The sequence below is a fragment of the Protopterus annectens genome, chromosome 13.part0 (assembly GCF_019279795.1).
Source record: "Protopterus annectens isolate FY-2018-M chromosome 13.part0, PAN1.0, whole genome shotgun sequence".
Lineage (NCBI taxonomy): Eukaryota > Metazoa > Chordata > Ceratodontiformes > Protopteridae > Protopterus > Protopterus annectens.
In genome coordinates this window covers 206,119,162-206,138,928 of record NC_056747.1, presented here as the reverse complement: position 1 = coordinate 206,138,928, position 19,767 = coordinate 206,119,162, and the positions used below count along the sequence as shown (strand labels likewise).

The following is a 19,767-nucleotide window of genomic DNA, read 5'->3' as shown; positions in this document are numbered from 1 at the left end:
TCCAATAACACAAAGCTGTACCACCTGTTCCCCCTGAAAAAAAATACTTTTATAGGGTTCTGGAGGAAATATCTACTAACACAAAAGTATAGTGTCTGCTCTTGCTACTAAAAAAACTAAATTTAATAATGGGTTAAGCATCACTATTGAAATCAGACAAAGAAAAAAAGAATATCATCTCACAGAGCTGGAAAAGAAACTGGAGCCGCTTTGAGTGTCAGAGATATTAATTGCTAAAACCACATGATTCAGAACCAGTCTCATATCTTAAAGAAAAGTGAAGATCCCACTAGAACATTTTCAGATATATCCATTTGGAATAAGTTATCTAAGCTTACACACATAACTGACAAGGTGAGATCACACACACTGCAATGTGGTTGCGATGTGGTGAATGCCAATTTTGAGCTGCTGCTTCTAATTTAGCAATAAGTAGTTAGCATGACTCAGAGTTTGTCTTTTCTCCAAATATCTAAAAGCCAAACTTCTAAATGCTCCTATTGATAACAATTTCCCTATTTTGTTAGCCCTTTTCCAGAATTTCTGCAATAAAACAATCTAGAATAAAATTCATTGCAATAAATATTAGTCATTTTACAAGAAACGGACCAGATAATGAGCTTAGAAATAAGAAACAGTTCCAAACAAAGGAGCAGGCATTGCTGGGACAAAGGCACCAGCACCAGCATCAGCTGCATGCAGCCCCTTGGAAGCACACAGATATGTTTCTACCCAACAATGTGACACAAAGAGAAAAGGGTACAGCTCCTTGCTGGCAATGATCCTTGTAAAAGTGGGGGATGATCAGATCGGACAGCCCTCTGCACTAGAAACGTTTCATTCACTACTTCAGACTGCTCAATGTTTTCAGCATCAAAACAAAAAGAAGTCAGATCTACCGTCCTGTAAAACAAATAGATCTTCAGGGGACTACTTTTAAACACTTGCATTATTAAATTCCAGCAAGACATTGTTAAAATTCCTGAATATACTGAGGTTCATGTCCTCCTCCATTCCTAATGGCTGCTTATGCCAGATTCCACTGATAAAAATTTCAGTGGTATACAAAGAACATACAAAATCAAAATGACCAGACCTTAAAGCCTAATCTTCTTATTCTACCCCCATTAAAAAGGAGAAACACACGTGGGTCTAGCAAATACCCTTGAAACTAGGATTCTCGTTTCTACTTCATCAACCAAAACGGGTGTTAATCACTGATACCTTAGGTTCTACTCCAAAAGTCCATTGTTTAGAGCTGCTCATATAAGGAAAGTACAGTTGTGTACACTTACCATAAATGTAGATGTTCGAGTGTATTCACTGTTGCAGTCATCAAACTTGGGTTATCTGACTGCAGGTAGCCCTCAGTCGGCCTGAATACCAAAATCTTGGGATTTCTGCGTCGGATGCTGTTGTCTCTTCCATGACGTCACGTCGTCAGAGGTATAAAACATGCAGCCAATGCCATTACATCAGTTTTTCTTGCCCCAGATGTAAGGAGCCCCCAAAATAGGAAGCTATTAAATGGTGTGTAACACCTCCAGCAAAAACTGAATACCATTGCCATAAAATATGGTCAAAAAGAGGAAAGGTAGAAATTCTAGAAAAAAAAACAGGCGGCTGGAGGGAGGGTAACCAGGACTGCAACAGTGAATACACTCAAACATCTACATTTATGGTAAGTGTACACAACTGTACTATGTTCTTCGTGTTTCACTGTTGCAGTCATCAAACTTGGGTTGATTCCCAAAGCTGAGGAAGGGTAGAGGCAGTCAAGAAGTATTAGGGCTGGCTAGCAGACTTGTAAGACTGCTGTGGCAAATAGATTCATAGATTATTACTAGGCTAGCTGTCCTCATGGACCATTTTTAAGCCTAGCCAATTACCCCCTGTGAGAATCAAACCCTGCACCTTGTGCTTCTAAGGTAAGCACCTTAACCATTACACCACCCTCCCACATCAAGCTCTGGATTTGGAAAAGATAGGCAAATGGTAATGCTTGGTGAAGGTGTGCACAGAACTCCAGGTAGCAGTTTCCAGGATGTCTCTGGTAGGGACCCCCTGAGAAATGCCGTAGACGCTGAGGTAGCCCTAGTGGAATGAGTTCTGATCCCCTGAGGGGTAGGTTTTCCATGGTGCTTGTAGCAGAATTGGATGCAGTGTGTTATCCATTTGGAAATGGTTTGCTTTGAAATGGCCTTGCCCTCTGCCCCTGTAGTGAAGCTGACTAGCAGCTGGTCAGATTTTCTGACAGGTTTAGTCCTGTCAAGGTAGAACCTGAGCTGTCTGTGCACATCCAAGGAGTGCAGGACCCTTTCACCTTTATTCTGAGGAATAGGGAAAAAGGTTGGCAAATGAATGGATTGTTTTAAAGCCACACTGGATACCACCTTGGGCATGAAGGACGGGTTAGTCCTGAGGGAAACCCTGTCAGTATGGAAAGTAATGAAGGGTTCTATAGTCATTAGTGCATGTAATTCAGACACTCACCTAGCTGAAGTGATGGCTAGAAGTAAAGCAGTTTTCCAAGAGAGGAATTTTAAGTCTGCTGCAGCTTCAAAAGGGGGAAGCATGAGTTTCTCCAGAACAAAGTTAAGGTCCCAGGCTGAGGTGGGAGCTCTCCTAGGGGGCCTTAAATTGTTAGCTCCTCTCAGGAACTGTTTGATGAGAGAGTGAGAAAAGAGAGGAGGCTCAGTACTGTAATGAGCTGAGATGGCAGAGGCAGGAATCGTAATGGATGAGAAGGATATGTCTCTGTGGAGCAGCTCTGCTAGATAATCTAGGATTTGAGGCAAGGTGGGCACGGCTGCGTCCTTTCCCTGAGACTGGCTCCAAGAACAGTATCTTTTTCACTTTTCCGAATAGGATTTCCTAGTACTAGGCCTTCTGGCCTCAAGGATGACATCCAGCACCTGTTTGCTGAGGGTTGCTGGTGGGATATTCAGGGGATAAACCCGGCTGCAAGGTTTAGTGTTTTCAGCTGTGGATGCAAAATCTGTCCCTCCTGCTGGGACAACAGACTGATATATGACTGATATAGGTGCCAGGGTGGCACTGCTGTCAGGCTGCACAGGAGTGGGTGCCAGTGCTGGCGTGGCTAGTCCGGGGCAATAAGAATTGTCCTCAGTCTGTCCTGTTTGATCTTGAGTAGTACTTTTGAGAGGGGGGCAGAGGGGGAAAGGCATAAAATGAAAGGTTTATCCCATGCGAAGGATAGGGCATCCACTTTCCAAGCTTTGCTGTGAGGATTTCTGGTGCAGCACTTTTTCAATTGATGGTTTTGGGGGGAGGTGAAGAGGTCCACTTCTGGTGTCCCCCACCTCTGGATCAGAAGTTTGAATGAGTTGGGTTCCAGTTTCCACTCGTGAGGGTCCAGTAGATTTCTGCTTACGTAGTCTGCCAGTGAATTTTCTTTGCCTGGCAGGAATTGAGCTTGCAGGTGGACTTGGTTGCTCAAGGCTGTATTCCACAGGGCCATGGCTAACCTGCAGAGTGGGTAGGAATGAGTCCCCCCCTGCTTATTTATGTACCACATAACTGTGGTATTGTCTGTCCTTATTAGGAGCTCTCCTGGGAGGATAAGGTTTTTGAACGCTGACAGAGCATTCTGTACAGCTAACATTTCTTTTTGATTGATATGCAGGTGAATTTGTGCTAGGCTCCATTTGCCTTGAATGCAGTTGCCTGCCATGTGAGCCCCCCATGCATAGTCTGATGAGTCTATTGTCAGTGTTTGGATGGTGAGGGGTTGAGTGAAAGGATGTCCTTTGTTGTGGTTGCATGCTTCTGCCCACCAAAGGAACTCTGCCCTTAGACAAGGAATGATAGGAATCACTGTTTCCAGGTCCTGAGAATGTTGACACCAGAGACTTTTTAAGTACCATTGAAGTTTCCTCATATCCAGTCTTGCATATGGAATTAGTAGAATGCATGAGGCCATGTACCCCAGGGCCTGCAGTATTTTCCTTGCAGATAGCTGGGTTTTGGTGACCACTAGTTTGAAGTAGTTTGTCAAATAGATCTGTTTTTCTGGAGTGAGGAATGCCATCTGGGAAGTTGTAATCAAGCTTGCTCCCAGGAATACAATTTTCTGGCTGGGCACCAGTTGTGATTTCTTTTCGTTGATGGTGTACCCCAGGAAAGTTAGAAGTCTCTTTACAAATGCCAGGTGCTGGAGTAGCAATTCCTTACTGTCCGCCTGAATCAGGCAATCATCCAAGTATGGGTAAATTTGAATATTTCTCTGTCTGCAGTATGCAATAACTGGAGCCAGGCACTTTGTGAATACCCTGGGCACAGTAGATAAGCCAAGGGGAAGTGCAGAGAACTGATAATGCATAGAGCCTGTCCTGAAACGTAGATACTTCCTGCAAGATTCCCTTATGGGGATGTACAGATAAGCTTCTTTTAAATCTAGGGTGACTAGCCAGGCATCCCTGGCTAGCATGGGAAGTAGCTGTTGCAGTGTAAGCATTTTGAATTTTGGGACCACCAGGAAAGTGTTGAGGATTGACAGCTCCAGCATTGGGTACCAAGAGCTCTCTTTTCTAGGCACCAGGAACAGTCTGGAGTAGAAACCCTGTCCCCTTTGGCCTACTGGGACGAGCTGAATAGCTCTGATATTGAGAAGAGAAAGTACTTGCTTTTGAGCCTCTGCCCACTGGTTTGTGAGAAGGTCTGGCATCTCGCTTGGGGTTGGTAGTGAGTGGAAGTAGAATCTGTAACCCTGGGATACAGTGTTTAGAACCCATCGGCCCTGGGTAATGGATGTCCAGTTTTTTGCATGAAGGGCGAGTTTTCCTGCTAGTGGTGCAAGTACTTGGGCATGGCTAGGAAGAATGACAGAAAAATCATTGTGAACCTTTTCCATACGGGGGTGGCTTACCACTCCCTGTCTTTGAGGTGTGAGCACTCCATTGTTTAAGTCTTTGCATACCCAGAGACTGTAGTCTTGGTGGTCTGTTGCCCCTAGGTCTGGACTGAGAAGGCTTGGGAGGGACTGGAAAGGACCAGTTTTTTTAAGGCCAATTACTACTGAATCTAGCTGGCTGTACCTGTAAGAAATCTTTAACAGTTTGCATAGATGTAGCTTTTTCCACTATCTTTTTAAGAACTTCTGCTTTTGTGCCAAACAAACACTCCTGGTGTAAAGGAGCATCTAGTTTTTTGCTTTGACATGGTCTGGCAGGATTTGTACCTTCAGCCAAGCATGCCTTCTCAGTACAGAACCAGTGACTGCAGCCCTGTAAGGTGTTTCTAAGGCATCAAAACCACACTGCAGATTATGTTTACTAACTTGGTTTGCAGAATGCATTAACTCTTGTAAACCTTTATTTTCTGCACAATCTGGAAGCAAGAACATTTTCTGCTTGATCAGATCCACAAAATGTTTCTGGAACTTTAACGTGTAAAACTGGAAATTCAAAGCCCTGATGGCAAGAGTTGCACAGGTATAAACCTTCTTACCCCATCTGTCTAAAGCTCTAGAATCCCTGTCCGAATGGGAAGGGGTCTTGGCTGTAGTTGCCTTAATGTCTTTAGGTCCCTGAGAAATGGTCTCTGGATCCACAGTGGGATTCTTAAAAAGAAAATTGTGCCTCACCAGGGGCAGCAATAACCCCCACCAGGGGCAGCAATATCCTAGACCTGGTCATTACCAACATGGGAAACCGGTGTTCCACACCAAAGGTCAATTCTTCTTTGGTCAGATCCGACCACAAGCTAAATCAGCCTAGACATCCACATCCCACCCCCAATTAGGGAAACCATTGTAAAAAACTTCTACAAAGCCAACTTCACACTTCTTAAGACAGAAGTGGCAAACTTCATGACACCCATGCAGACAGACAATAGAGGTATGACTGCTGAATCCTACACAAAGGCACTTTATAAGCACTTAGGGCATGGATCATGCTATCCCTAATAGAATCAAGATGTTATTTTTCAAAAAAAGGAAGCCAATCTGGTGGTCCTCTGCCATAAACAAACTCTACAACAGAAGAAAGAAACTGTTGCAAAAAAAGAGTAAAATCCCATGACTGGAGGAACTCCCTGGTCAACCTCAGTAAGAAGCTGAGATCCCTCATAAAATCCTCCAAAGCTAGTTACAAAAACAAAACTGCTACTGACTCTCATGACAACCACAAAGCATTCTATAGCTATGTCAAGAATCTCAATGGGAACACTCAGATCTGCTCTGAGTTACAGCACAATGGCAGTAAATATACAGAACCAACTGATATTGCCAACATCCTATCAGATAGGTTCAGTGCTAATTTTACCCCCCTCTCACCCCCTAGAGGGCCCATCTCTATACCGGAAGAATGCAAAGTTCCTATAATCATGGCTGCACAGGTAAAAAACATACTCTCCAAAGCCAAGAACACAACATCCATGGGACCTGACAATATCCCAGGCTGCGTTCTACACGAACTACAGAATGAACTGGCCCCCTACCTAAGTACCATGTTCAATCATAGCCTCACCTCAGGCTTTGTACCCACTGAATGGTGCACCGCAACTGTTATCCCACTCCACAAATGAGGAGCCACGACAGACCCCGGGAATACCGCCTCATTAGCCTGACGAGCCTGGTCTGCAAGGCCATGGAACGTATCATCGTGGAACTCATAAACAAAGACATTGGTAACCTCCAAACTCTGGACCCTACCCAGTTTGGATTTGTAAAAGGCAGATCATGTCTCCTAAACCTGATTGACTTCTTTGAAGCAGTCACCAAAGCCATAGATGAGGGTAAAATGGTTCACACAGCTTATCTAGATCTCGCCAAGACTTTCGACACCATCCCCCACTCTGGAATTATAGATAAGCTCACTAAACTAGGTATAAATCCCTATGTCACAAGATGGGTTGCCAACTGGCTCACTGACAGAACCCACACTGTGAAAGTAGCGGATTCCAAATCCGACTTCAGACCAGTGACAAGTGGAGTACCACAGGATTCAGTCCTGGGTCCTCTCCTGTTTGGTATCTACTTCTCTGAAGTGCAGGCTAACACAGAAGGTCTTTGGCTAACAAAGTTTGCAGATGACTGCAAACTAGGAGCCATAATCGAAACTCCTAACGATGTGGAAAAACTACAAAAGGGCCTCACTGAAACAGATACCTGGTGTCAAAGCTATGGCCTGAAGCTCAATGCCAAAAAGTGTATTGTCATCCCCTTTGGTAAAAACTCTGTACCCATGCACTACCACATAGCTGGTAGTCTACTTAATGCCGAAAATGTGATAAGAGACCTTGGGACACAGGTGGACAGTAGTCTCTCCTTTGATAATCACATTGCCCCAGAGATCAGGAAATCCTTCTATGTGGCTCATCTCATCACAAAAGGATTCTCATCCAGAAAAAAAGAGGTCATTGTTCCCCTCTACTCATCACTCATTAGACCCATTATAGAGTACAACGCCCCTTTTGGTATGTACCTCACAAGACATCTACAACAACTGGAAAGACCACAGAAATACCTCACAAAGAGGATTACTGGCCTCAAACAGATGCCCTACGCAGACCGTCTCAAAAAACTACAGCTTTACTCCTTCGCATATCGCCTACTCAGGGGCGATCTCTGCCTAACATACAAAGCTATGTCAAACCCAGAGCTGTTGGACATGCTCCACTTAAATAAATCCCAGTCCCTCCAAGCTACACACTCCAGGGACCTAAACCTTGACACCACAATAAACAGAACATGCTGGAGGGATAGATTCCTGTCCCAGAGACTTCCCATACTCTGGAACAGACTACCTATCTATGTGAAACAGAGCTCCTCATTAGCACTCTTCAAGAAAAATCTTGATGACTGGATGGGAAATGGGAAATTCCCCCCCAGGGATCACTTCTGTGGCTCTGCTCGACAGGGGCACAGGAAAATAATTTTCTTGGGTGGCGAAAGCCAGGGTACATTTTTTGGCTAGGCTTATATAGGCCCTAGGGCCAATAGCCTAGTACCTACCTATGAACCTATGAGAGTCAGGTACTCTGTAGTACCTGTCAGGCTTTCTAGGAGCTGGTGGTAAGGAATCAGGAGTAAGACTGGATTCCATGAAGACATCATCTACAATTTCCAGGACAGAGTGCTGAGTCAAGTCTAAAAATTCTCCGAGTCTCTTTTTGGACTGGGAATAGTCCTGGCATTCCCAGCAGAAATGCTCCCTTAAGGTATGCAAGGTTTCACCAAAAGAAAAATCCTCTGGATGGGGAGGCAGAGGGATGGAATCCCCTGCATCTGAATCCTCAAAGGTAGATAAGGGAATATCCTGGTAATCAAGAGGGGTCAGAGTCATCGGAGTCATGGTCCGTAGAATCAGAAGGAAAATCAAATCTTTGTCTTTTGGAGGGGGAAGGCTGGCTTCCCCTAATTAATGTAATAACGTCTTCAGCCATTCTAAACATTTGTTTCTGTGGCATGGGAGGTTGTGCATGTGCTTTAGTCATCAGTTTTCTAGGCGTAGTGCAAACTCTGGGCCTGAGACGCTCTGAGGTTTTAGTCAAAGAAGAAGTTGTCGGTTTAATAGAGACATCGGAAGGTCGGAATACACCCTCAGAAGCCGGTGCCTGCACAGCAGCTCCGGACCCATCCAAGGGACAGACATCCGTAGGTTTCATAGTCGAAGTAACATCTCGTGGCATACCAGACTCCAAAAGAGTCTCAGCCGAGGCCTGCGAATCAGCAGAAGCAGGTATCAGGGGCTGCAAAAGCACCTCACTGAGTACCGGCTGACTGGCAACTAGCTTATCGGAAGCGTCGCCCACAGTTTTGGACCTATGCGCTCTGTCTCTGTCTTTATCCTTATGTTTTCTCAGAAGATCAGTAGTCTGATGGCTTATGGAAGCCACTTCAGAATATGAAGAACGAGAGAGAAAGAACTTGGTGACAAAAATAGCCCGATGATGAATGGTTCTGGCATTAAACAAGGCACAAAACCGGCAGCAAGGGACATCATGGTCTGGGCCTAAACAGGTGACACAGTAAGAATGAAAATCTCTGTGAGGTATTTGTTTTCCACAGGCAAGACAATTGTTAACTTTTTCTGACATCAGTTAGAGCAAGAAAAAAGGATCCCCAATGGGGTACTTAGCTTTAGAAAACTTCGGGTTTGAAACTCTAAATATGAAAATTTCAGGAGCAGCCGACCGGCACTTGCGAACTGCTTCTGCTTTGGGCTCCTGCATGGCAAGAAAGACTGATGTAATGGCATCGACTGCATGTTTTATACCCCTGACGACCTGACATCATGGAAGAGATGACAGCATCCGATGCAGAAATCTCAAGACTCTGGTATTCGGGCCGACAGAGGGCTACCTGCAGGCAGATAACCCAAGTGCGATGACTGCAACAGTGAAACACGAAGAACATCTAATGTTACTACAAAAGGACAGAGATGTAAAGGAGACGTTAGCTTTATGTCTGGCTCTAACATCCTTTCATACAGTACTTCAGCTAGGGACTCTGGAAATGCTGGCAGGCAAAATTACAGTGATGTGGTACATATGCATGGAAAGAAGCACTCACTGTTACCAGCTGTACAGGCTAGCAATGATTAGCAGGGAAAAGACAGCAAATTCAAAATAGTTCTGCAAGAAACTTGCATCTCATCCCAAAACAGAAAGCACAGTTGTGTACACTTACCATAAATGTAGATGTTCAAGTGTATTCATGTTGCAGTCATCACATTTGGGTTATCCCTGCCAGGGTAGCCCTTGGCTGGCCCAAATACCAGAGACTTAGTATTTCTGCGGCGGTTGGTGTAGCTCCAGGACTGACGTCAGGTCATCAGTAGTATAAAGTAAGGCAGCTGATGCCATTATATCAGTTTTATTTGCCCCAACCTGTCAGGAGCCCCCAAGTAGGAGCCATGTTCTGGTGGAAGAAACCCCACCAGTGGAAAATAAATACCAATAAGTCCCTTGTAAGGAAAGAGAAGAAAGGGGGGTGGAGGGAGGGAAACCAGGACTGCAACAGTAAATACACTCGAACATCTACATTTATGGTAAGTGTACACAATTGTACTATGCTCTTCGTGTTTCACTGTTGCAGTCATCACACTTGGGTCAATTCCCAAAGCTGAGGAAAAGGGTGGTGGCAGTAAAGAAAACTAGGGGCTAGCTAGGATGCCCTGCAAGACTGCAGAGGCACACCCTGCCCTGGATTTGGAGAAGAGAGGCAGGTGGTAATGCTTGGTAAAGGTGTGAACAGATGTCCAGCTGGCAGCCTCCAGGAGGAAAGCTGCAGAGGTGGAGGCTGCTCTGGTGGAGTGTGTCCTGACCCCCTTGGGGGGAGGCTTTCCATGTTGCTTGTAGCAGAAATGGATGCAATGTGCAATCCATTTGGAGATGGTCTGTTTGGAGATGGCTTTGCCTTCTGCACCTGTAGCAAAGCTAACCAGCAGTTTATCCAACTTCCTGAAGGATTTATCCTGTCCAGATAGAATCTGAGCTGTCTGTGCACATCAAGAGAGTGCACAATCCTTTCCCCCTTGTTCTGGGGATTAGGGAAAAAGGTGAGCAAATGAATAGATTGGTTGAGAGCCACACTAGACACCACCTTGGGCATGAAGGATGGGTTAGTGCTGAGTGAGACCCTGTCAGTATGGAAGATGATGAAGGGTTCCACAGCCATGAGCGCTTGCAGCTCAGAGACTCTTCTGGCTGAAGTGATGGCCAGAAGGAATGCTGTTTTCCAGGAGAGAAATTTTAGCTCTGCAGAAGAAGCTGGTTCAAAGGGGGGGCAGGGTGAGCTTTTCCAATACAAAGTTAAGGTCTCAAGCTGGAGTTGGTGTCCTTCTGGGTGGCCTCAAGTTGCTAGCCCCTCTTAGGAACTGTTTGATCAAAGGATATGAGAAAAGGGGCTGCTCAGTGGGAAAATGAGCACAAATAGCAAAGGCATGAATTTTTATAGAGGAGAAAGAGAGGCCACTGTGTAGCAGGTCAGCTAAATAATCCAGGATGAAAGAGAGGGAGGGCTGTGCCATATTGGCTCCCTTAGCCTGCATCCAGGTGCAGAACCTTTTCCATTCGTCAGCAAAAGACTTTCTGATGCTAGGGCATCTGGCCTCACGGATAACATCTAGAACCTGTTTACTGAGGTTGGCAGATTGGTTCAGAGTTAGAGAATGAGTCAAGCTGCCAAACTGAGTGTTTGCAATTGGGGATGCAATTCCCCTTCCCTCTGGGTCAGGAGGCTTGGAACCTGAGGAAGGTGCCATGGGGGCAGTGGCAAGAGGCTGCGCAGCAAGGGGTACCAGTGCTGCTGGGGGCAGTCTGGAGCTATCAGAATGGTCCTTGGTTTTTCCTCCTTTATTTTGAGCAGTACCTTGAAGATGACAGGTAGTGGAGGAAAGGCACAGACCGATAGATTGACCCAGGGGAAGGACAGGGAATCCACTTTCCAAGCCATGCAGTGATGTTCCCTGGTGCAGAATTTGCTGAGCTGATGGCTGGTGTGGGAGGCAAAGAGGTCGACCTCCAGGGTACCCATTTCTGAGTTATTAGGGTGAAGGTTCTGTTGAGCTGCCACTTGTGTGGGTCCAGAAGACTTCTGCTTAATTGGTCTGCCAGAGAACTGATAGAGCCTGGCAGGAATTGTGCTAGCAGGTGTAGTTGCATGGCAGAGGCTGTGTGCCAAAGGGTCATGCCCAACCTGCATAGAGGGTAGGAGTGAGTCCTACCCTGCTTGTTGATGTACCACATTACAGTGGTGTTGTCTGTTTTGATCAAGAGAGCCCCTGGAGAAAGAAGGGGTTTGAAAGCTGTCAATGCGTGCTGCACAGCCATCATCTCTTTTTGACTGATGTGCAGAGGGATTTGCTGCGGGCTCTATTGGAACTGTATGTACTTGATGTCCAGGTGTGCCCCGCAAGCACAGTCTGATAACCCCATCTGTCCAGTGCTCGGCAATCCCTATCTGAGGGGGTGGGATTCTTAACAGAGGTTGCTTTAATTCCTTTAGGCCCCTGAGAAATTACCTCAGGGTCAGCAGTAGGATTCTTAAAGAGAAATTTGTGTGAGTCAGGGACTCTATAGTACCGGTCTGGTTTTCTGGGTGCAGGAGGGAGGGTGTCAGGAGTCCAGCTGTATTCCAGAAAAACATCCTCCACAACATCCAGGACTGTGGGGATGGGAAATGGTCTGTGCTGTGGAAGATCTAGGAATTCCCTGAGTCTCTTTTTAGACTGAGGGTAGTCTTGATTCTCCCATTGGAAATGCTCCCTTAAGGTATGCAGGGTTTCCCCAAAGAAAAAATCCTCTGGGGGAGAGGCTGAAGGAATTAAATTCTCCGCATCAGAGTCCTCATAAGTAGAGAGGGGCTGCATGTCATCATATTCAGATGCATCAGATTCATCTGACTCTTGTTCAGACAGAACTACAGGGGATAGATCTCTTTTCCTTTTGGAGGGGGTAGCTTGGTTTCCCCTGATCAGCATGATAAGGTATTCTGCCATTTTAAGCATTTGAGACTGAGGCATGGAAGCAGGTGCTTGACAGTGGGCCATTGGTTTCTTGGGTGTAGTTCATACCCTGGGCCATAAAAACCTCAGTAATTTTTGAAAGAACGGTAGTCATGAAAGAAGACGTCAATTTATGTTGAGAATCGGTAGTGCTAAGGACTTCCTTGCAAGCCAGTGCCTGCTCAGCAGGTCCGGACCCATCCAAGGTAGAGATGACCGCAGGATCCTTAGTCAAAGAAGAGTTTTGCTGCATATCAAACTCCGAAAAGGTCTTGGTAGCGGCCTGTGAATCCACAGAAGCATGAATCAGGGGCTGCGAAAGTGCCTCACTGAGGACCAGAGCACTGATGACTAGCTTAACAAAAGCGTCGTCGGTAGGTTTGGACCTGTGTGGTCTGTCTCTGTCTTTATCTTTATGTTTTTTTGGAAGATCTGCTGTCGGATGGCTAACCAAAGCCATATCAGAGTTCGAGGACTGTAAGCGAAAATATCTGGGTACAATAAGGGCCCGGCAACGGATAGTTCTGGCGTTAAAGAAAGCACAGAAGCGACAACGGGGGACGTTGTGGTCTGGGCCTAAACAAGTGACGTAGTAAGAATGGAAGTCTCGGTGTGGTATTTGCTTTCCACAGGCGAAACAATTATTAACTTTTTCTGACATCAGTTAGTGCAAGAAAAAAGGATCCCAACGCAAGACTTCAACTTCAATTCGGTAGACGAAAACTCAGGTAATGGCTGACTGGCACTCATGTGAACTGCTTCGGCTTCAGGCTCCACAGCACGAAAGACTAATGTAATGGCGTCAGCTGCCTTACTTTATAGTACTGATGACCTGACGCCAGTCCTGGAGCGACAGCAACCAACGCAGAAATACTAAGTCTCTGGTATTCGGGCCGGCCGTGGGCTACCCTGGCAGGGATAACCCAAATGTGAAGACTGCAACAGTGAAACACAAAGAACATCAGCAAATTCTCTATGCACAAAAATGTTAAGTTATCACAAATAAATGGGTCTCTGGACAAAAGTGCATTTCTAGGCACAGTAGAAAAGCAGTGCTGTCTCTGACATCAAAATACTTCTAAATGTAAAAAAAAAAAAAAGTTAACTGAATTCTAATTGCTCCCTCCTGGCCAAAGTAGCCATGGATCATGCTGCCAAGTTAGATGTTAGTTAAAAAGCCATAGACACAACTACTCAGCAGTAATCTGCTTTCCAATTCAATGTATTTTCTAGGAAATTGTTGTCTTTCCTTAAAGGATACTATAAAAACCAAATACTAGAAAATCATACCTTTCTAAATGGAACAAACAGTTTCCTTTTGTGAACAGTTCACCCATCCAGGCATAATTTGTCTGAATAGTGGTAGTGTTACAGAAAGGGTTTTTCTAAAGTAAGCTGCAACAATAGGGTTAAGGTTACCACACAGAAGGCACAACCTTATTAATGCCTGCTAACCTTATCATTAACTCTGCCCCTAACCCTAACCCTGCACCTTACTTTAGAAAAACCCTTTCCATAACACTGGATAACTCAGATGCAAATACAGTAAATGAAAGCTATTCTCTTTATTGACTTATTTAATGCTTACTCTAACCATCATTCACCTACACTTGCACAAAGTTTCCTACCTCCTAATGCTGAAACCTTCAGAATATTTGAAAAGTTTCAGCACTAGTTTCCCAGAACCCACACTTATCTTACATGCATACATTTGATGTTTCATTAATACAAAATATTAACATTTTGATGACTGGAACACGACACATTTCACAGTCATTCGCTCTGCTGAGTAGCCGATTCAAGAGTGAATGACACTTGTGCATATTTCTTCACATTAGTCATTTAGCCTACTAAAAAATGGTGGTGAAGTTTGTCTGCCTTGTTCTATGTGGCAAATAAGAATACAGAGAAGCACATGGGTTCTTCTTCTTTATAACTAGGCCAGAGACTACTGACTACTCTATATATAACAGATGTCTTACTGCTTGAAAAGATGTGCCTGTATACTGAAAAATGTTTACTGTCCCACATTTCCACTGCAGACACATTTCTCCCTCAGTAATGATCTTATTATTCATACATCTACTGCTACAATGAGTTACCACACAGCTGTACCATTCTGAGAGTTAAGTCTATGGTCAACCTGCTGCAATTACTTAAGAGAGGCAATTCACCTTGTTTCTGCAGCTGATCCAGGCTAACAGCTTGAAACGCACATGCGCAGCACTTCAACCACACAAGGACAAAGTCACAAACACACATTAAAAACAGGCTAGTCATTGCTATCGCCACACATGGATTTCCACAGATGTCACATATTTCATGTTTTATGTTTTCCTTCTACATTTCAAAGACATGCAGTAGGTGGATCAGGGACTGTAAATTGTCCCGAAGAGCTACTGTGTGTGTGTGTGTGTGTGTGATACAGATGAAAGACCTGGCAACCTACATCCGTTTCCCTCTTTGACTTGTAAACTCCACGGACAGTGGTGGCTGTCCTTGGGCTCACTCTAGGAGTCTGCTGTGACTCGTACGAAAGACAGAGAAATACCAATGCAGAAAACGTCAGAGGAATGACTGTCAGGTTTTGCACTTAGCCCCTCTCTACGTCATCACATAACTAAGTGCCCTTGAGCTTTCTCCTCAAAGTCAATACATCACAGAAGGCTAACTGAATAGTTAACAACTGCTTCTACACTGTTCCCTAAATTAAATAAGGTTACAAGTTAGGAATAAGTTACAAAATATACATGTAAGACCAGATGTTTGCTGTGAAAAAAAAAACTGTCCAAGCTGATAACATCTGATAGAATCCAAAAAAATCACGGTCACAAAGTCTGTGTTTTAAAAAGCTCAGCATATCAAGATTACACCTTTGAGTTAAGCATGAAGGAAAACAAAAACAATGAATACACACTGGTCTTTGTGGCGGTTCTTTCCCCAGTTTTGCTTTTATATTTGCATTTTTGTCTGCTGTTCCGCAACGTCCTACACAAAGCAAGTGCTCTGTATTACAAAGGGATCAAAATGGGTGTACCCCCTCTACATTCTTTCCCTCTGTCTTAAACCTAAAAAGTAACCACTGCAAGCCAATGTGCCCTTTCTGCTATGTCTCAGAAAGGCTACTAGGTACCACTACCAGAAACAGCTTGTGGATGTAGTCTTCGTTTATGACACCCCATTTTTCACAATTAGCAAGCAGAACTGCAGAAAGATGCCACCAATTTGTCACATGATGATCTTAAAATGATCTTAAAAATGGATGTTGTGTGTGTGTTGTGTGTGTGTGTGTGTGTGTGTGTGTGTGTGTGTGTGTGTGTGTGTGTGTGTGTGTGTGTGTTTTTACTAGCTAGAGATAAATTCAAGATATTAGATTACCATAAAACAGTGGATCCCGCGGAGGTTGGTTCCTGACTTGTAGATAAGCTGCCGTGGAAAGGGCCAACAGCACTAGAACTCCGACCACAAAGATGGAATTAGGGCTACAAAAGTCACACAGACAGAATCATTAGACTATACAAATACAGCATGCCTTTCAAATTATAAGAAGGCACAGAAAAAAGCAAAAACAAGTATTCTTTAATAAATGTCCAACATATTAGAAAAATAGCACTTCAAGAGGTTGCACTTTACTTCTGAATAATCACAGCAATAAATTTACACATGTACCACATTTTATTTTTGTTTAGGTTTTTTTTGTTTTTTTTTTGGTACAGCAGCCTGCATGTCCTCCCTGTGGTCGCGTGGGTTTCCTCCCACATCCCAAAGACATGCTGTAGGTGGATTGGACACTCTAAATTGACCCTAGGCATGAGTGTGCGCCTTCTGTGGAAGGCTGGGTGCCAGGCTGTCAACTCGACAATGTAAAACTCTACTGCCAATCATGAGCTGGACCAGTCACTTCTAAAGTGCTAAAGCCTTACTAAGGATCAAAACTGAAGATTCACTAAAATGTCAAACAATACATGCATTTATTATTGCCACTGTGCTCCATTGTGAAATTAAGTTTTTTGTGAATCGAAAAAAGGGAAATCCAATATTGTATATATTGGTCGGCACAACAAGTATTAAACAAGAAAGACCACAAATCTACCAAGTTTATCTTGTCTCCATGAAAGTTTACGCACCATTACAATACAAAACATTCTGCAGGGAAGCTACATAACACAGCCAGGAATAAATCTCTAACTAGGTTAGGACTGGAGTCCCATATAACTCAGAGTAAACTATGTATTTCTACAATGCTTTTGTAAAAAATCAGTTTTGTGACCAAGTAGGTTTCAGCTGAAATAATCACATCCTCATATAGATGCATATCCTTCGCTTGGTTGCAGTAATCACTTCAAAGACAAGACATTGTAAGTACAATCCTCTGCCTCAGATGGGGAAGTAAATGTTGCACAGGAGATTCTAATTCATATAGCACCATACTGGTTATAAAGTGTTTGTGAATAATGTTAAAAATTTTGGTGCGACTAACACATAGGGACCAGTTGTCATCTATTGTCAAACAGAGTACAAAATTCCTGGGTGTACACATATCAGAGGATCTCTCATGGTTGGGAAACACCAGCCAACTGGTCAAGAAAGTGCACCAATGCCTCCACCTTTTAAGAAGGCTGAATAAAGCTAAGCTTCCTCCTCATATTCTCTCCACCTTCTATTGAGGTGCAATAGAAAGCATCCTCACCTGCAACAACACAGTGTGCTTTGGAAGCTGCACAGTTACAGAAAGGAAGATGTTACGAAGAGTTGTGAGGGTTGCAGAGAAGGCAACAGGTCCCAGTCTTCCATCAACACATCTTTATTCTGCAAGAAACATCCAAAAGGCCACCAAAATAATACAGGACAACATGCATCCTGCTCATGTACTGTTTAAGCTTCTGTCATTGGGCAAGAGATATTGCAGCATCTGCTGCAGGACTACAAGATTCAGTAATAGTTTCTACCCTACAATGATTAGACTTCTAAACTCAGGCACTAGTCCCAGACATAAGTCAATTTTTATTTATTTGCACAATATATACTTACATATAGTCCAAGTAAGTGAAATATTTATTTATTATATCCATAGTCAGTATTATTTAACTCACTCAAGTGCAATATAAGACAAGGCATTTCAATCTGTAGTGTGTTTTGTTTTACTTTAAATAGGGTAGTTAATTTAACTTTTGGGAGAGAGTATGCTTTTCGTATATGAGTGTTCGTAAATGTCTCTGCTCTTTCTTGTGTGTACTGGGAGTAGTATTATATTTGTTAGTTATGTTTATTCCTCCACTTGTATGTGTTGCTTCACTTTCCTTTGTAATCTCAAGAATTGAGCGGATGCACATTTTTTTAGGCTACACGTGTGTAGTTCTAAGTGACAATGAGGTTTACTTTGACTGTCTTGCTTCCATTTAAGGACCAACCCTGCATCAGACACTTTCTTACCCCAGAGAACCCCTCAGTGGTGGCACATGCCTTGGTTTCTTCTTGTCCTGAAAACTTTAACTCCCTGTACCTCGTGTTGTCCACCAATGAGCTTGACCACTTGTACCTCATGCAGAGGTCTGTAGCTCATTTATTTACAAGATCGCCCAGTTACTTTCATATTATTTGAAACGTGCGGGGTCAGCACTGTTTATCATACACTCTCCTATCATTTAGCTCTGTAAGATTTGGGTTCCCCAGATCTCAAGGAGCTCTGGATCCATTGCTCTCCAGCAAGGTCTTTACATTCCTCTTCTGTGGGATTTTTAGATGGTCACAGAGCATGGCTGAGACTTCTGTAATCTGTCCTTTCTGTTACCAAGGTCCATCACTCTGGAAACTCCCTCAGTGAATGAGGGAATTTCCTACATTGTCTGGTTTCCAGTGGTCCCTAAACACTAGCTGTTTTTTTTAGCAAGTGGCAATTTATAACTTATAAGCAAGATTTAATATTCACTATGCTCTAATTAATATTTATACTACCTTGCTTAATTAGGATCAAGCAGTCTAACAATTCTGCTCCAGCACACTCATCTGCTAACAACATCAGAAGCATACATACATACAAATATTTCAATCACAAGCAATAAAAGCCCCTCTATCTTGCCAATATACCATAACACTTGTCCCCATAATAAGTTTCCCAGCTGCTTAAAAAGATCTAAACTAGTACTAGCTTTAATGTAATTTGGTAGTGCATTCCTTGCATCAGGTACTCTGTCAGAGAACCAATTAGTACACTTCTCCTTCCCGCAGAATCTTCTACATAGGTTATCTGATGATTATCTGGTACTTTTTGATAACCCAAACATTCCCAAAGGTAGTTGTCTCTAAATACCCTATATACTTGAATAAGATCTCCTCTTAGATATCTATAAGAGACACTGTACAAATTCAGATATTTTAGTCTTTCATAACAACAAATTTTCACATCCATGGAAGCCCTTGGTATATTTCCGCTGCACTCTTTCCAGTTTACTCATGCTTATTTTCTTATACGGTTTCCATATTGTTATTCCATACTCAAGTTTGGGTCTAATGTAACTAACAAACAATGACTTCATCATTTTAGATTTCCTAGACTTTATAAATCTTTTTATACAACCTATAGTTCTATAACTATCATTAACCAATTGGTTGACTTGATTAGAAAAACTCATAGCTGAAACTACCCATATACCAAGATCCTCAAATGAGTTTACAGTTTCAATCACTGTGTGCTGTACTAAATTTTCACCTTTCAATTTATGTCTCCCAAATCACATATGCTTAGTTTTTGATGTATTTATCAGCATATTATTCTCCTGTGCCCAAATGATGAATTTAGTCAAGTTATTTTGCAGACGTGTCTTATCTGTAACACACGTAATCAGTTTACCCAATTTCAGGTAATCTGCATACAGACAGTAGAACACCTCAGAAGGAAAATATTTAGGTCTGAAAGATACAATCTAAACAAGTAATGGCATAGGACAGAGCCCTGTGGGACACACTGACTGTAACCAAGGACTTTACCTGTCCAATTGCTGTATGATACTTGCAAAGCCCTATTTATAAGCCATGCAGCTATCCATTTTACCAAGAGTACATCAATACCTAGTTGCATTAATTTATTGATCAGTGTTTTGTGTATGACCCTGTCAAATGCTGAAGTTAAATCTATATAAATTACATCACAGCACAATTTTTCATTCATAGCTGTTATTATATTTTTAAAGAACATCATGTTATAGGTGGTAATAGATCTGTTTTCAGCATATGCATGCTGACATATGGATTCAAATCCCAGCCTATCCAGTTCTGACAATAACTTATCCAACATTAC

General features: G+C 43.2%; 1 protein-coding gene across 2 annotated transcripts in view; it reads right to left on the bottom strand.

The window, feature by feature from the left end:
* Positions 1 to 19,767, bottom strand: part of LOC122787157 (transmembrane 6 superfamily member 2-like) — a 346,675-nt gene that overhangs the window by 249,193 nt on the left and 77,715 nt on the right. For both annotated transcript variants that reach the window (XM_044053733.1, XM_044053732.1), the window contains exon 2: positions 15,849 to 15,952. Coding sequence is in view for 1 of the 2 variants with exons in the window: in XM_044053732.1 (XP_043909667.1) it covers positions 15,849 to 15,952 (104 nt within the window). In the remaining variant the exon portion in view is untranslated. The remainder of the gene's footprint in view (positions 1 to 15,848; positions 15,953 to 19,767) is intronic.